Source organism: Pan paniscus, chromosome 1, assembly GCF_029289425.2.
Source record: "Pan paniscus chromosome 1, NHGRI_mPanPan1-v2.0_pri, whole genome shotgun sequence".
Lineage (NCBI taxonomy): Eukaryota > Metazoa > Chordata > Mammalia > Primates > Hominidae > Pan > Pan paniscus.
Window position 1 is genome coordinate 19,550,363 of NC_073249.2, and position 15,314 is coordinate 19,565,676.

A 15,314-nucleotide genomic window follows, 5' to 3' on the forward strand; every position below is an offset into this window, starting at 1 on the left:
TTGCTTGTGAGGTCTATTCTAACAGGATAAAAATGAACAACAGAGCCTCCATATTTGCCAGCCAGAAACATGTTTCTTCTACCCTATGAATCAGCAAAATGGAGTTAAAACAAATTCTTTGCTGAGGAGCGTTTAGAGTTCAAATAGAAATGACTGTGAGGAACCTGTGACTGCTTCCCCAGAAATGGGAACACAGCAGAGAGCCCTTCAGAGCTGTGCAGGGAGGAGGTGGAGTCCCAGCCTTCTTTTCTGCCTTCCCTTCCTTCAAGGCTGACTACCTGGCAGCCGCTGCCAACTCCCTTCGAAAGGCCCTGCAGTGCCACCACCAGGACGCCTGATGAACTGCTCCACGTTCGTCAGCTCACCCAGCATTCCCAAGGCAGGGGGAAAGGATGGTCCCCTCACCTCTGGCCTTCAGAACTTTCAGCACAGGAAAAACTAGCCATGGCTCCATGAAGGCCTCGGAGACAGTGAGCTTCCAGTCTGGGCACTTGAACCAGAGGCAAACCTAAGACCGTGTTTTAGCTCCCGCTTGTTTACAGCTCGTGTCCTTGAAAGGTCGCCCGCTCCAATTGTGAACAAGAAATGGCGCCACCAGACTCTCTTCGGGCTCCTGCAGGGAGTTTACTACAGAAACAAAATTCTGTCAACACAAAGCATTAAGCGAAAGGATGCCAGACCAGCCGAAGACATTTCTGGTGGCCAGAGCTTCGAAAGGCCCTCTGCACACACAGTCTAGATGAGGAAGGGAAGGGAACAGATGACATGTGCAGTGCGTAAGGCAGGACTGTCCCCCAGCCCCCACAAGATAGCACAGGAAATAAAATCAAATGTGGGGCGTAAAACAAGGGCCATTTCTCTTAGGTATCAAAGACATTCATTTCATATTGTCTGCTCCAATCACATCTGCTTGAAAATATAGTGTTAGAAAAAAAAGCCTTTGCTTAAGGATGATCCTTCAAATAACTTTAAAAGTCTGCATTTTGAACTAATTAAAAAGGGAATTCCAACATGATTCCCACAAAGATAGTGAGTAATAGTAAATATCCCAATTGAGAAATGTGCTATTACAGAAGAAAGATAATTATATAAACATAATTTACATAAGAAATAAAAATGGTAAATGTGAAAAATGTATAATCTCTTAGTAATTAAACAAATTCAAAACAGAATAACATCTCTCTCCTATCAAGGAAGCACAAAGAAACAAAAATCAATAATATTAAAGTTGACTCACTAGCAGGAAAATAAATTAGTACATATTCTAGGGGGCAATTTGGCAATATTTATATAAATCCTTTAAAAATGATGTGGTTTTCTGACAAATAATACAACTCATGAGAATTCATCTTCTGAAAATAATTCAGCTGCAAGCACCATCTATAAAAGGGAATTTGGAAAGATAACTATGTCTAACCATGGGGTACTTATTAAATAAAACAACAATATCTACTCAATGGACTACTATGCAGCCAAAAAAAATATATGTCGAATGTTTTCACTGACCCAGAGTTACTTAAATATTACACAGGAAAAAAGGTAACTTTAAAAAAATGCATTTATGATCCAATTTAGCTACTATATATATTTATATGCACATCTATATACATACACATAGTAAAGGGACTACAACAAGATACTCCAAGGTGACAACAGAGGTTATCTGGGTAACTGAGACTATGAATGAGTTTTTTAAATTATCCTTTTATTTTTCTTTTCTGAGGTTGCTATAATAAAAATATATTGCTTAGGTAATAAGAAAAAACAATTAGGATTATTTCTTAAACTGAATAGGAAAAAAAAATTCCTAAATGAACTTCACAGAGCTAACACAGGAGGAGCAGGCAGGAGCCCTGGCACCTGTGCTAAACGTCACCCACCTGCCTGAGGTGCCCACTATCGCCACCCAGAGCAGACACCTCAGGCCACAGACTCTAACCTTCCCTGACTTCTTCAGAAAGCATGCTTAGAGGGAAGGCAGAAAAAGTGACATTTCAAGAATACTTCCCATGTTACTTGAAGAATTTGAAAGGCAAATATATTTAAACAGGGCTGAATTATATGCCCGTGTACCCAAAGTAAAAAGCCAAGTTTTATGTAGTTTCTAGTGCAGATGAGGGAACACCAAACCACTGAGCCAAGACGAGAACCAAACACGGAAAGGTCCCAAGAGTCAGCAATTTTTCTATTGAATTAATCTCATCCCAGGGTCAATTTTCAGGATTCTATTGCAATCTTACTGCATAAAACTATGTATTAAAAAATAGTAAGAAAAACACGATGTAAAATACATCAAAATATACTACATAAACCCCAAAGGATTTTCTATGTATACCAATACTATGAATTAGAACATCTTAAGTCTTTCATTCTCCAGCTCTTTCAGACCATGCAGCCAAAGCCTCTGGACAGTGTCCCTGGCGGCACTTCTGTCCCATGGCCTTAGGCCGTATATCTTTTCTCTCCTTCATGTTTGGCCTTGTGGTACTTGAGATAGTCATTATAGAGCTCCTTAAAGATGTCTCTCATTCCCGGCTGCAGCGAGGCCCGCAGGAACTGGACGTCAGGCTCGATGCAGAGGTCCAGGATGAGGTAAATGCCCTCCTGCAGCAGACTTTTCACAGCTGGATATAAGGTCACCTGAGGAAAAAGGCAAACCTCTGTGAGAACAATTGGGGGCAGAGATCAAGCTGCACCACCTGCCGACAATGCCTTGGGAAGCACTAACAAGTAATTTCAAACTGATCTCCAAATTGAGAAAAAAATCGACATTCACTTTTAAAATATAATTTTATTACTAAGTCAAACATTTAAATACTCATATTTTTAAAGTTTGTATTTTGGGGAAATAGAAGCTAACTCAAGCAAACACAAACCTGGAATAAAACTCCATGAAAGCACAAGGCTGGCTTTGCTGTTCAGTAAATGATGCTTACATGTTTACCAGGGGCATTTTAAAAAACTGGAGTCTTTAAATTTAAAAACCTTATAAGAAGATAAGCTGCCTGCCCATTGTGTCAAATTCTTCTACACCGTCAATCACCTTGGAAGCTATGCCAACCCTGTGGGACAATGACAACTACGTTCACCATAACACTATGACCCCCATCTCACCCCAGAGCAAGGCAGCAGGCAGGCTCTGAAACTACCAAAACAGACCACTGATAAGCCTACACTAGTAATTAGATCACATCATATCACCCAAGAGCAGAAGTGATTTCATGATTGCCACTTAATAGATTCCTTTTTTATTTATGTCAAGAACAGCACAATATGCACTTAATTCCTAACAGCCCTGGAATGGTTGAACTGGTCCTCATCCCTAAAGATGCACTTCTCCCCTGAAGTTCAGGGTTAACTAAAATCTGGAGCACAGGAGTGCGGGTGGCAGCCAGCTCCAACCTGGCTGTATCTAATGCTCCACCCAAACTTCCAGAGAAGAGACTCAGACTAATATCAAACCAACCTAAAAGGCTGGGGGAGCAGGTGCTCTTCACACTTACCACATCCATTCAGGTTTCAACTAAATGTGGGCTGAACAGAGTTTGAAACCCTAGTAACTGAAACTAAAAAGCAGTAGTAATGAACAGTTCTGGGAACAGATGGTGGTGATGGCTGCACAATATAAGAATGTATGTACTACTACTGAAGTGCACACATAAAACAGTTAAGCTGGTAAAATTCACCTTATACTAGATGTATTTTGCCATTACTTTTAAGAAGTAGAAAAAAACCAAAGCAGTGGTAGAGCATCAGCAGACAGGCCTGGAATTTGGCTGATCATTTATTGCTACCCTGATAACCTGAAAGAGTTAATGTGTCTCTGCAAACACAGTTTCTAATGAGGACATATTTTATTAACCAGAAGAACTGATTCACGAAGGCAACCACTGGGAAGTACATTCCTAAAGAGGCAATTTGTTTCTGTCTCTCAGATGATGCTACTCTTCAAAGTTATGATCCTTTTCATGTAATAGTTCAGAAATTTCTGACAAGTGATCATCTTAAATTTTACCATTTTATAGATGATAGCAACACTCAAGGACTGAAGGTAGAATGGCGTGTCTGTGAATTTTACAGCAAGGTAATTGGGAGGGAAAGAAAAAAACAAAACAAAACAAAAAACAGACAAAAACACAAAGTCCTTGATCATACTGGCAGGGTGAGGGCTTTGTAAGTGGACTACTTATTCATACTTGTTCATTCATTTAATTATCACTTACTAAATAAATAATTCCACTTCCAAAGGCAAAAAATGAGGTTCAGTGACCTCCCCAAAGTCACACAGCTAATAACTGGCAGCACTAAGACTTGAACCTAGGCAGTCTGAGCCCAGAGCCCATGCTCTGAACTACTTACACAGTTTCTCAGTAGTGAAAATGCAGCTAGACAGCCTCTAGCAAAGAGCTCTGGGGGTAATAAGAAGGCCAGTAGGTTTTAGACAACACAACCACTTTAAATCTTTAGGTTTCAGATAACTTATTTATAAAACAAGAAAAGAGTCAATTTCTACAACACTAAGATCACTGGCCAACAAATGAAAACATCACTAAGTAGCTTTTAAAACCTTAGATAAGATGAGCAGCACAAACTACTTATTCTAAGCTATCACCATACAGATGGTTCCTGACTTAAGACGGTTCAACTTAACACTTTTCGACTTGACATTTTTTGAATTAACAACAGATTTATCCAGATATAACTGCATCATTAAGTCAAGGAGCATCTGGACTTAACGATGGTTCAACTTACGATTTTTTCACTTTTACGATGGGTTTATCAAGTACTGAATGCATTTCAACTAATGATATTTTGAATATACTATGGCTTTATTGGGACACAGCCCCCTCCTAAGTCCAGGAGCATCTGTAGAGGGACATTGTAAATTTGCTCTACAGGTAAAAAAGGAGATGAAAGTAACCATAATTTCCCTGCATGTTTCCATGGGGACTCATTACTGCTTGGAGGAAAGAAGACAAGCGGGCCTCTGGAGCTGCCCCTTCTCCTGACTGACACATCTCACCAGGTCGTCTTCCCTGACTACTGACAGGTCCCACCAGCAATAGTCAACTCTGCAGAAGTACAAGGAAAATGCAAAGGAGATCTATTTAGCATTAGATCTGGTATTTAATTAAACTTAAACACGCTGGTCTAGAAAGATTTATGGCTCTCTCAGTAGAAGCCGCTAATGCATATGGAATATTTTCTTCATTACTGAATTTAAAAACAAAATGAAAGATAGAACATGGACTGTGGTGCCAGTGGATTCTGGGAGGCTATGACCCTAGCTAATTCCCAAAGCCTTTGGCTTTCAAGATTAAAAATAAAATATAACTAATGAGCATAAATTAGACATGAATAATGAGGCCAGGAAGCCAGAGACTTTTCATAAAGTAAATTTCAGAATAATAATTAGTGACTGAAGGGTTCAAATTACTGCTTCTCTTCTTGGCTCTTAGTGAAGTGATATTACTATGTCTCATTTTATTATTCAGTAAGACAGAAAATAATGCCAGCTTTTCTTTCATCAAAAGCTTACATGTTAACGACTGGTGTGCTTGGGAAATACTAAGATTCCATAAAAAGGCCAAATAACTGCAATGAAACCAAACTACAAGCCCACATCTTGGTCAAAGGACAACGTGAAGGGGTGTTCTCAAGATCCACAACACTTACCAGGTGTGGGCTCCACACCCGGTAAGGTGTGTGCACTCACATGGCCAGGCTGCCCCCATGTCCCCACCCACAGGACAGGCATCGCCACCTGCCGAGGTGAGCAAGGCCAGCGGGGTAGAAATTATTTAGTAGTTCTAGATGTATCTAAAACAGGAGCAGGGATGAAAAGTGATGCAGCTCCAGGTTTTCTAAGGAAGCCCATTCAACCCAGCCTCCCTGGACAAATGCTGACACCTCTACCCTAACAAGCTTACTTGTGATTTTACTATTGTTCTTACAAGATTTACAAAGGGGAAATGGGTATTTTACAGAGAGATTGAACACAATATAAATGTATATCTATACATACAGAAGAAGACAGTCAAAAGAATACACCGCACTTTGCTCAAGCCTATGACAGTCAATTTAAACCAAGATTTATACAGCGTAGATTTACAAAGTTCTGTAGTGAACTTACTATGGGTCACACAGGATCCTATGGAATTTTGAAAATAGCATAATGACATTCCAAAGTAAGATAACTGTTGAATGGCTGGGCGCGGTGGCTCACACCTGTAATCCTGGCACTTTGGGAGGCCAAGGCGGGTGGATTACCTGAGGTCAGGAGTTTGAGACCAGCCTGGCCAACATGGCAAGACCCTGTCTCTACTAAAAATACAAAAATTAGCTGGGCGTGGTGGTGGGCACCTATAATCCTAGCTACTCAGGGGGCTGAGGCAGAAGAATCACTTGAACCCACGGGGCAGAGGTTGCAGTGAGCTGAGATCACACCACTTCACTCCGGCCTGGGAGACAGAGCAAAACTCCATCTCAAAAAAAAAAAAGATAACTGTTGAATAATGAATTATCCAGAACACTGAATCAAAAAGTCAGATTAATTTGGACAAACATGTTTTTTCTTAATCTGTCTATCTGAACAACTACCTGTATCTCCACCTTGTCATCTACTTTGAGTGTCTGAGAGCAGCTGAGTCACATGAGTGACACACCGCCAGAGTAAAGATACATGAACTCTCGCAGCTGAGGGGATCCCAGAACCCTGAGGTCTAGAACTCCTCTTTCTAGTCTCCATAAAGCCTGGTCCTATGAGAGTTCCTGTTCTTGGACCTGAGTAACATTTCCTCTCCTTTTATATTACTCAAGAAACTAACCAAATAGACCCCAAAGTTTGTGCTGGAGCGAGACAGATAATCGAGCATTTTCTGTGTACAAGGCACCACTGAGCCCTCTGTATGTCATTTCATTTGGTCCTTACAATAACCCTGTAGGAATGCTGCTAAACACCTTGAAATAGACAGGACTCCAGAGAATGGGGAGGCTGAGGAGAAAGGAAGGCCTGAGGCCAGGAGTTTGAGACCAGCCTGCACAACATAGGGAGACCCCATCTCTACAAAAATTTAAAAATTAGCTGAGTGGAGTAGTACATGCCTGTAGTCCTAGCTACTTGGGAGGCTGAGGCGGGAGGAACATTTGAGCCCAGGAGTTCGAGGCTGTAGTGTGCTATCATCACACTAATGCACTCCAGCCTGAGTGAGAGAGCAAAACCCTGTCTAAAACTTGCACACAGCAACGGAGAACTGTCAGATCCACAACACCGCTTGCCATTTTGGTTGAGAAACCCTGCTTAAGGACCATAAACACAGTACTTGGTGAAAGACATTGAACCCAATTTTACCTTCTGTACCTCCAACACGTACTGGGCCACCATGAATGGGGAAAACACAGCGAACTCCTCAGCTCGTGCGGCGATGTGGCTGTACATCCTTTCAACCAGGCGTGCACACTTTAGGACCGTAGGCAGGTCATCTATGCTTCCTACAGACAGCAAAGTGTTTCCCAACCAATTAGTTCAAAAACAGCACATTTTAACTCTTCTATGTTAGACTTTTAATATGGGTGAAAATTATCTCAAGTGTTACATGTTTTCCCAGACTCTTTAATTGGCTTATTTTGCAGATAGAATAAGGGAGAACAGATATGTCCAAACAGTTATCTACACAACAAAGGGAAGGACACTTTAAAAACTCAAGAGTGCTCAGGTGTTTTTAAGAGTCTAACCAGAAAAGTAATCAAGATTTTTAGGATGAAATCTAGGATTACTAAAAACAAAACAAAACAAAACAAAAAAAAAAACAAAAAACAAAAAAAAACACCAAGATGGAGTTCTATAATAAAGGCAAATGGAAAACAAATTGAAAATTATCTTAAGTGGAGAAAATCATCTACCGACATCATATGATTTAAAAAATGAGATACCCTAAATTATGTCTTTGCCTCCTTACATTTCAGAAATTGTTTGGGTATGTGCCTTTTATAGGTGGACGGACATAGGACTCAATTATCATTAGCAGACATTCTACTGTCTTCTTAGATTTACTTCTGATTCCTAGTTCTTTTCCTACCATATGGTGTCAGGACCGTCCAGGGCCTCTTAACAAACTCCTCCCAAGAATCCTAATTGCATGAGTGTCCCCACAGCTTGAGTTACAGCTCATGGGGAAGTTCCAGCACACACCGGAGCACCTTCCCTGCTGTCATTCAGCACAATGGTAGGCACATTTTTATAAAACTCCAGAAAACACAAACAAATCCATAAGGACAAAAAGCAGATGGGTGACTGGGGCTGGGACCAGAGTGGAGAAAAAACTGCAAAGAAACAAGAGGAATCTTTTAAAGATGATGGAAAATATTCTATATTTTGATTGTGGGGACGGCTTCATATACACATAAAACCCATTAAATTGCATACTTTAAACAGAAGCAATTTGTTATGCATACATTGTATATAACTCAATAAATTTGATTTTTAGAAGGCATATCTTTTTTGAAGACCGTGAATAAGCATACATACATCTTTTATAGATGTAATTTTTCTAGATCAATGTAATTGTATGAAATTATGTCAACTGTTAACATTCATGTAGCATTTCAACAGACAATATACTTTAGTGATATGCTTTAATATCTAACATTGACTGTTTCTTCTCTTTTCAGACTGTTCACCATATACATGCTATTTACAACATGAATACATAGCACTTGTTATTTCGGCCACCAATTTAATGCATGCTCATTAGAAAGAGCATATTAAATACCAATAAAAGAGATAATAAAATAGTTAAAACTCTACTCAGTTAAGCCATGAATATGTCTGAGAACCAGGTCTTAGCAGATAAGATGACGAAGCTACCTTCACATGAACACAGCACAGAGTCCCAGAAGTGTGATGTGCTCCTGTGCTTCCTCAAATACATGACAAAGGACATGCCTGTGGCAGTGTGACCAGACTGTGCTCCACCACTGCTGAGCAAGGCCCCGGCCTTCCGTCCAGGCAGACATGACTACAAGAACAGAGATTCCTCCTTGCTGAGCTCAGACATGATGGGAGAGGCCTTGACACAGAACTGTAGGCAGCCACCACCAACTCACTGAGGCTGGCATGGGAGGGGAAACTTGTTTACTAAGGCTGCTCCTAAATCGATTCACAATATGAAGCTGACGTGCTCTGCACCAGATACAGGAAGAAGCGAAATATCTAACTGTGCCACTGACTGATCCCAAAACCGGGCAGAGGAATTGAAGCCTAGTCTTAACAATGCCCTTTTCCTTTTCTCAAAAGATGTCTGGTTAAAAGCCTATTGCTTAGGTCTACAAAACTGAACCACAATGGTGGGAGAGAAGCTGAGCACCACTCCTGTATTTCCAGTCGGCCCACAACTACGGTCACAGGCTCTTCTCTGACACCCCGAGTTGAGTTATGGTCCCAGAGCCTCTGAGCTGACACCCTGACCTACCGCTTAGCACATCAGACAGTACAGGGCTGGTACATGCTATGCAATTTCAAAATACTGCAAAATAAAATCGAAATTCATGCAATTTTTTGTTTTTAATTTTTTTTTGGAGACAGAGTCTTGCTCTATCGCCCAGGCTGGAGTGCAATGGCGCGATCTCAGCTCACTGCAACCTCCGCCTCCCGGGCTCAAGCAGTTCTCCTGCCTCAGCCTCCCAAGTAGCTCGGATTACAGGAGTCCACCATCACGCCCAGCTAATTTTTGTATTTTTAGTAGAGACAGGGTTTCACCATGTTGGCCAGGCTGGGCTTGAACTCCTGACCTCAGGTAATCCACCCACCTCAGCCTCTCAAATTGCTGGGATTACAGCCATGAGCCACTGCGCCCGGCCAGCAATTTTTAAAATAATAAAAGTCTCCCTCAAATTAGAAATTCAACAAGAATCAACTTCAAAGCTGAAAAATGAATTGTACACATAATATATGCTATTGCCATATGGCAGTTAGTGTTTCCCTAGTAAACAAACACACCCTTGCCAAGGTGAGGCTGGAACAGTGAGCGGCAGGACCTTATCCCTTTTATAAAATGAGATTGCTCTATACCTGCCTGTTCCTTTTCATCTCCCTATTGAACCATAAGCTCCTTAAGGGCAGGAATGGGGTTGTAAGTCATTTTTATATCCCCTTTACATGATATACATGCTCAGTAAACATTTCCTAAATCTGATATTTTTTTCCCAGAAAAGGAACTATTTCAATAAGGAGATGCCTGATTCATCCACTGTTTTGGATAAGATAAAATGTGACCATTTGAAATTTTAAAAAATATATATTTTGAGTATTCATTTGATATCATTTCTCTTATTTAAACACAAGTGAGTAGTTTTATTTTCAGTAACATATGTGGCCAGCAGCCACACCTCATGATGAATATATTTGAAACTGTATCTGATGTTACTCCAAATTACCTTTGTCCTTCTGCCGCCCTTCCCGCATAACTGAAAACACCAATCTATTGAAAGAGTTCAAGAAAGAAGGGATGGCTTTCAGCATTACCTGTAATGACAGATAACAGAATGTAAAAGTACATACGTGATTATTTAAGTTTTTCTACTTTAAAGGAGCTCATACTTATTTCTTTCTTAGCCTTGTCTATCGGGACACTCAAACCAGTTATGTGTGCCCAGGGATAGCCACATCCTTTCGCCTGGACATGCTGCTGTCACTGCTCACCCATCTTGTATTAGACTCTTTGACCCTTGTTTTAACTATCTAGGGTAGAGAACCCACACTGCGTAACTTCAGGAGGTCTATGGGGCAATCCTGGTTTGGAATTTGCTGAGTCTGTACCTTTTGCTCTAAGCTGGTGCTAATCCATTCTGGAAATGGGTAGAAACAAACAATAATAGGAACAGTACTAATTAATATATTCAAGTATCATTGGTACAAAAAACAAAAAGATTATGTTGAAGCAAATGCACTTAAAATGGGGACCAAAACCTCTCAATTAATAGTGGTGAAAAGGTCTGCTTGAAAACTTCATCTCGAAAAATGAGATTTCAGCCGGGCGCAGCAGCTCCCACCTATAATCCCAGCACTTTGGGAGGCCGAGGCAGGCGGATCATCTGAGGTCAGGAGTTGGAGACCAGCCTGGCCAACAGGGTGAAACCCTGTTTCTACTAAAAATACAAAAATTAGCCAAGCATGGTGCCGGATGCCTGTAATTCCATCTACTCGGGAGGCCAAGGCACAAAAATTGCTTGAACCCAGGAGACAGAGGTTACAGTGAGCCAAGACTGCACCACTGCACTCCAGCCTGAGTGACAGAGCGAGACTCCATCTCAAAAAAAAAAGAAAATGAGATTTTGATGACAAAACATGCCTCTTTTATAGTCAATCGTCTTTAGGTCTGAATCACAACCACACACTGTCCAGCAGAGCACCACCAGCCACATGTGACTGCTTACATTTAAATTAATTAGAATTAAATAAAATTAAATATTCAGTTCCTAGTCATACTGGCCACATTTCAAGTGGTCAAGACAGCTGTGGCCAGTGGTGACCATGCTGGACGATGGAGACACAGCACACACCCACCACTGCTGACCACTGCTGGACAGTGCTGCATCACGTGTGAGAGTGAACAGAGAGTAAGTCAAGTGTCGGGATTATTCTCTTTGGCATAATCTGTCCAACAAAATTTTTGATAGCATAATACCACATTCTTCATGTCAAATTACTGACTTTTTGCAGCATATTCAGAAAGAAGTCGTTTTTGCAAAAGTATTCCAGCGTTTCATCCAGTTCCCCAAGGACCCTCTCTTAATCCTTTGCTGTCATACTGATGAAAAGCACACAAATCCTTCTGGAACTATCTGGGTTCACACTCTGGCTCCTTATGATCTTGAACAAATCATCTAGCTTTTCTTTGTATGTGTGCACCTCAGTTTCCTCATCTGCAAAATGAGGATGATAGGTTGTCATGAGGATTGAACAAGCTAAGCCATGTAAAGTGCTTGGAACAGCACTAGCTGCTGATCATTCTGCTGGGTATGCTGGCTGTGCTGACTTCTTACCATACCCTTTAGATGCACCTAAGAGGATTCTGGCTACGTGTTTACATCAGTGTGGGCCTACCATGCACACTGTTGATGCTGTGATCATCCATCAGATTCCCCACACAACCCCAACAGATGAGAGTGAGCTATGATTAATTCACATCATTCTTTACTGTAATACCATGTCATTATCCTTGTCAATTTTCTCCATTCGTTAAATGATCTAATTCCACGAAATGGTCATTTGCTAATGGTTTTGCAGAAGAATCAAGCTGCTTTCTAGTATTACTTTCATCAACTTCATGAAATCCTGCACCTGTAATTTGTTTGTAATTTATGTGCATTGCATTTATATTGTACAGTTACATACAAATCTAACATCAGCAGAGAGATTTTAAAACAAAGATGCTGACAAGATAAATAGGGTCAAAGGCAATTGTTAACAGGGGAAGGCTTTAGAGTTAGAACCAATGTCATGAGTGTTTAGCTTACCAGAGAATATTTTTCTTAAAAACTGCATTGCTGGCAGGTCTCTATCCTTAGGACATCAAAACACTTAAAAGTATCTGAATGTGCATGAATATATGACACACAGCCATGCACTACAAAACAATACTCTGGTCAAAGGCATACTGTGTAAACAACAGTGGTCCTATAAGATTATAAGATTGTATTTTTAATGGAACTTTTCTCTGTTTAAATGCACAAATACTTACCATTGTGTTACAACTATCTACAGGATTCATTAGTCACGTGTTGTACAGGTTTGTAGGTTTCTAGCCCAGAAGCAACAGGCTATACCCCATAGCCTAGGTGTGCAGTACTCTGTACCATCTGGGTTTGTGAAAGTATTATACGATCTATGGTGTTTGCACAACAAAAATGCCTAACGACACATTTCTCAGAACAAGTCTCTGTCATTAAGCGATGCATTAACCGTCGTATCTATGAGTTCCTACATACATAGTCAGCCACACATACAGTGGTGGCACCATGAAAAGAACACTGGTCAAAGATAACAAGTCTTGAGTCTAAGGTTTAGACTCAGCTAAGTGACACTGGTCAAATTATTTGGCGGCACTGAGCCTCAGTTTATTCATCAATAAAATGGGATTACTGCCTCCTTCACAGGCTTGCTATAGGGGTGGAACACATCAAATGTTCAATAAATGTTAACTGAACTGTAATTTTTTCTGTGGGACATTTATCCCTAGTTTCAGTTTAACTTAAAAAGGAGCATACTATAAAACTGGAACTCAGGATGCTTCATTCCCTATATCCATTTGAATTATAAGCCCAGCAAGAGATCTATGCAAGTGAGTGGCTTATTTAAAGACGTGGTGAGCAAAAACAGAGTAATTTTTAATGAGCTTCCTTAAATAGTATAGATTGTGTATGCCTTATCCTAAAGCTTTGGGACCAGAAGTGTTTCAGATTTCAGATTTCGGAATATTTGCATATATACAATGAGATATCTTGGAGATGAGACCCATCTAAATATAATTTAAAAGTTCATTTATGTTTCACTTTATATAGTTTATACACATAGCTGAAGGTAACTTTATGCAATAATTTTAAATAATTTTTTGCATGAAACAAAGTTTTGACTGTGTTTTGACTGCGACCAGTCACATGAGGTCAGGAGTGGGATTTTCCACTGGTAGCATGATGTCAGCACTCTAAAAGTTTCAAGCTTTGGAGCATTTTGGATTAGAAGTGTTCAACCTGTAGTATACAAACACTATTCATAGCACCAGATCCAATGAAGAAAAACTCGCTCACAAACCCAGTATGAAGGTCGAGCATTTTTATGCTTGAGAAACCACCTGGCTCTGAAATTTACTACAACAGAAAGTTTGCCTAAAAAATCGTTATTTGTATTATTATCCTGCAACAGTAAAGTTTTGCTGCCACTTTTCTACAGACTTCAAGTACCCTGCTCGCAGAGGAAAAGCTGCCTGCCACTCTCACCCTCCTTCTCACCTTAGGGTGACACTGCAGGATTGAGAAGAGCACGTTGTGCAGCCTCGGGAAGACGCTTCCATACTCCAGCGGCTTCAGATGGTCCAAAGGGACAGTGAGAAGGATGCTGAAGGCCAGGCTGACGTGGTGGGGGTTGCCGATGGCCTCCTCCCCCTGCCGCAGCAGTGCAGCCAGGACGTCTAAGACAGGCCCGACCACCGTGAGGGACACAGGCTGCTCCTGACAAGCTTCTCGGTTTAAGAGCTAAAGGGCAAAATAAGATAGAGGAAAAATGAAAGTAATTCCCCAAGGAAATAACACAAACACTGCAGCACTGAGTGACTGAGGTAGAAATGTCTGTGCTCCAAAATGAATTGATGTGGTCCGTGGGCCGTTAAATACTATTTGCTAAACTTCTTACAGATCAGCTCTAGTGAAAGATATTCAATTCATGATCTAGAATATAAAGAGAACAGACCCAAGAGGAAGGACAGCTCAAAGTCTTACCTAAGTAACCTGGGACAGCTCACCTGTGACCCTCCTTCTCAGATACACAGCAGCCCTGGTGAGGCCTTTCGGGTCCTGTCTCTCACAATGCTCACTGTTCTGCTGGGTATTCTGGCTGTGCAGACCCCTGCTACACCCTCTGGGTGGACATAAGTGGATTCTAGCCCAGTGTTCTTATCAGTGAGGGCCTACCACACGCATCATCAACACTGTCCCTGCCCGTCAGCATGGGTCACCTCCCTATACAGCCCACGTGCCTCTCCTGATGCTCACCACACACGCTCGGTGACGATGACCCCTGCCATCCACCAACACGGATGCTCAGGAAAATGACAAAGCAGCCAAATTGGAAACAAGAGAGAATATTAAGTCTGTTTTTTAGACCCTTTTGCCCCAGGAACATGCTAACCCAGGGCAATTGTCTCAGGTAGCAACAGCTAGAATTAGGGCAGAGGATGATGGTAAAATAGATACTGCTCCTTCACACCTAAGTGTAAGAACGCCCAGGTCAGGGTTTTTAGAGGGCAGGAGGCAGTCCCAATCTGAACCAGACTGTTCTAGTGAAACAAACAGCCTAGCAACAACTGGACACAAATTTTAACATTTGAGTAAGACTGTAACAAAATAAACTCCTATCTGCAACATTACTATCCCATCCTATAAAGCATTTTATTCTCACTGTATCATAGGCCTTAAACACACACACACACACAACTCCTACAAATAAACGAGTGCATTAAACTAACCACAACATTTTGTGGGGACAAAGAAAGCCCCAGAAGTCCTTCTTTTATCATCTGATTAAATAGGCATCTACAAGC

General features: G+C 41.1%; 1 protein-coding gene across 1 annotated transcript in view; it reads right to left on the bottom strand.

Moving 5' to 3' along the window:
• Nucleotides 1-223: 223 nt before the first annotated feature.
• URB2 (URB2 ribosome biogenesis homolog) overlaps nt 224-15,314 on the bottom strand; it is a 35,274-nt gene continuing 20,183 nt past the window's right edge. The window contains exons 7-10 of the mRNA XM_034948697.3: nt 14,008-14,250; nt 10,435-10,522; nt 7,352-7,491; nt 224-2,640 (exon numbers count right to left, since the gene is read on the bottom strand). Of these exons, the coding sequence (XP_034804588.2) occupies nt 2,443-2,640; nt 7,352-7,491; nt 10,435-10,522; nt 14,008-14,250 (669 nt within the window). The 3' untranslated portion in view covers nt 224-2,442. The remainder of the gene's footprint in view (nt 2,641-7,351; nt 7,492-10,434; nt 10,523-14,007; nt 14,251-15,314) is intronic.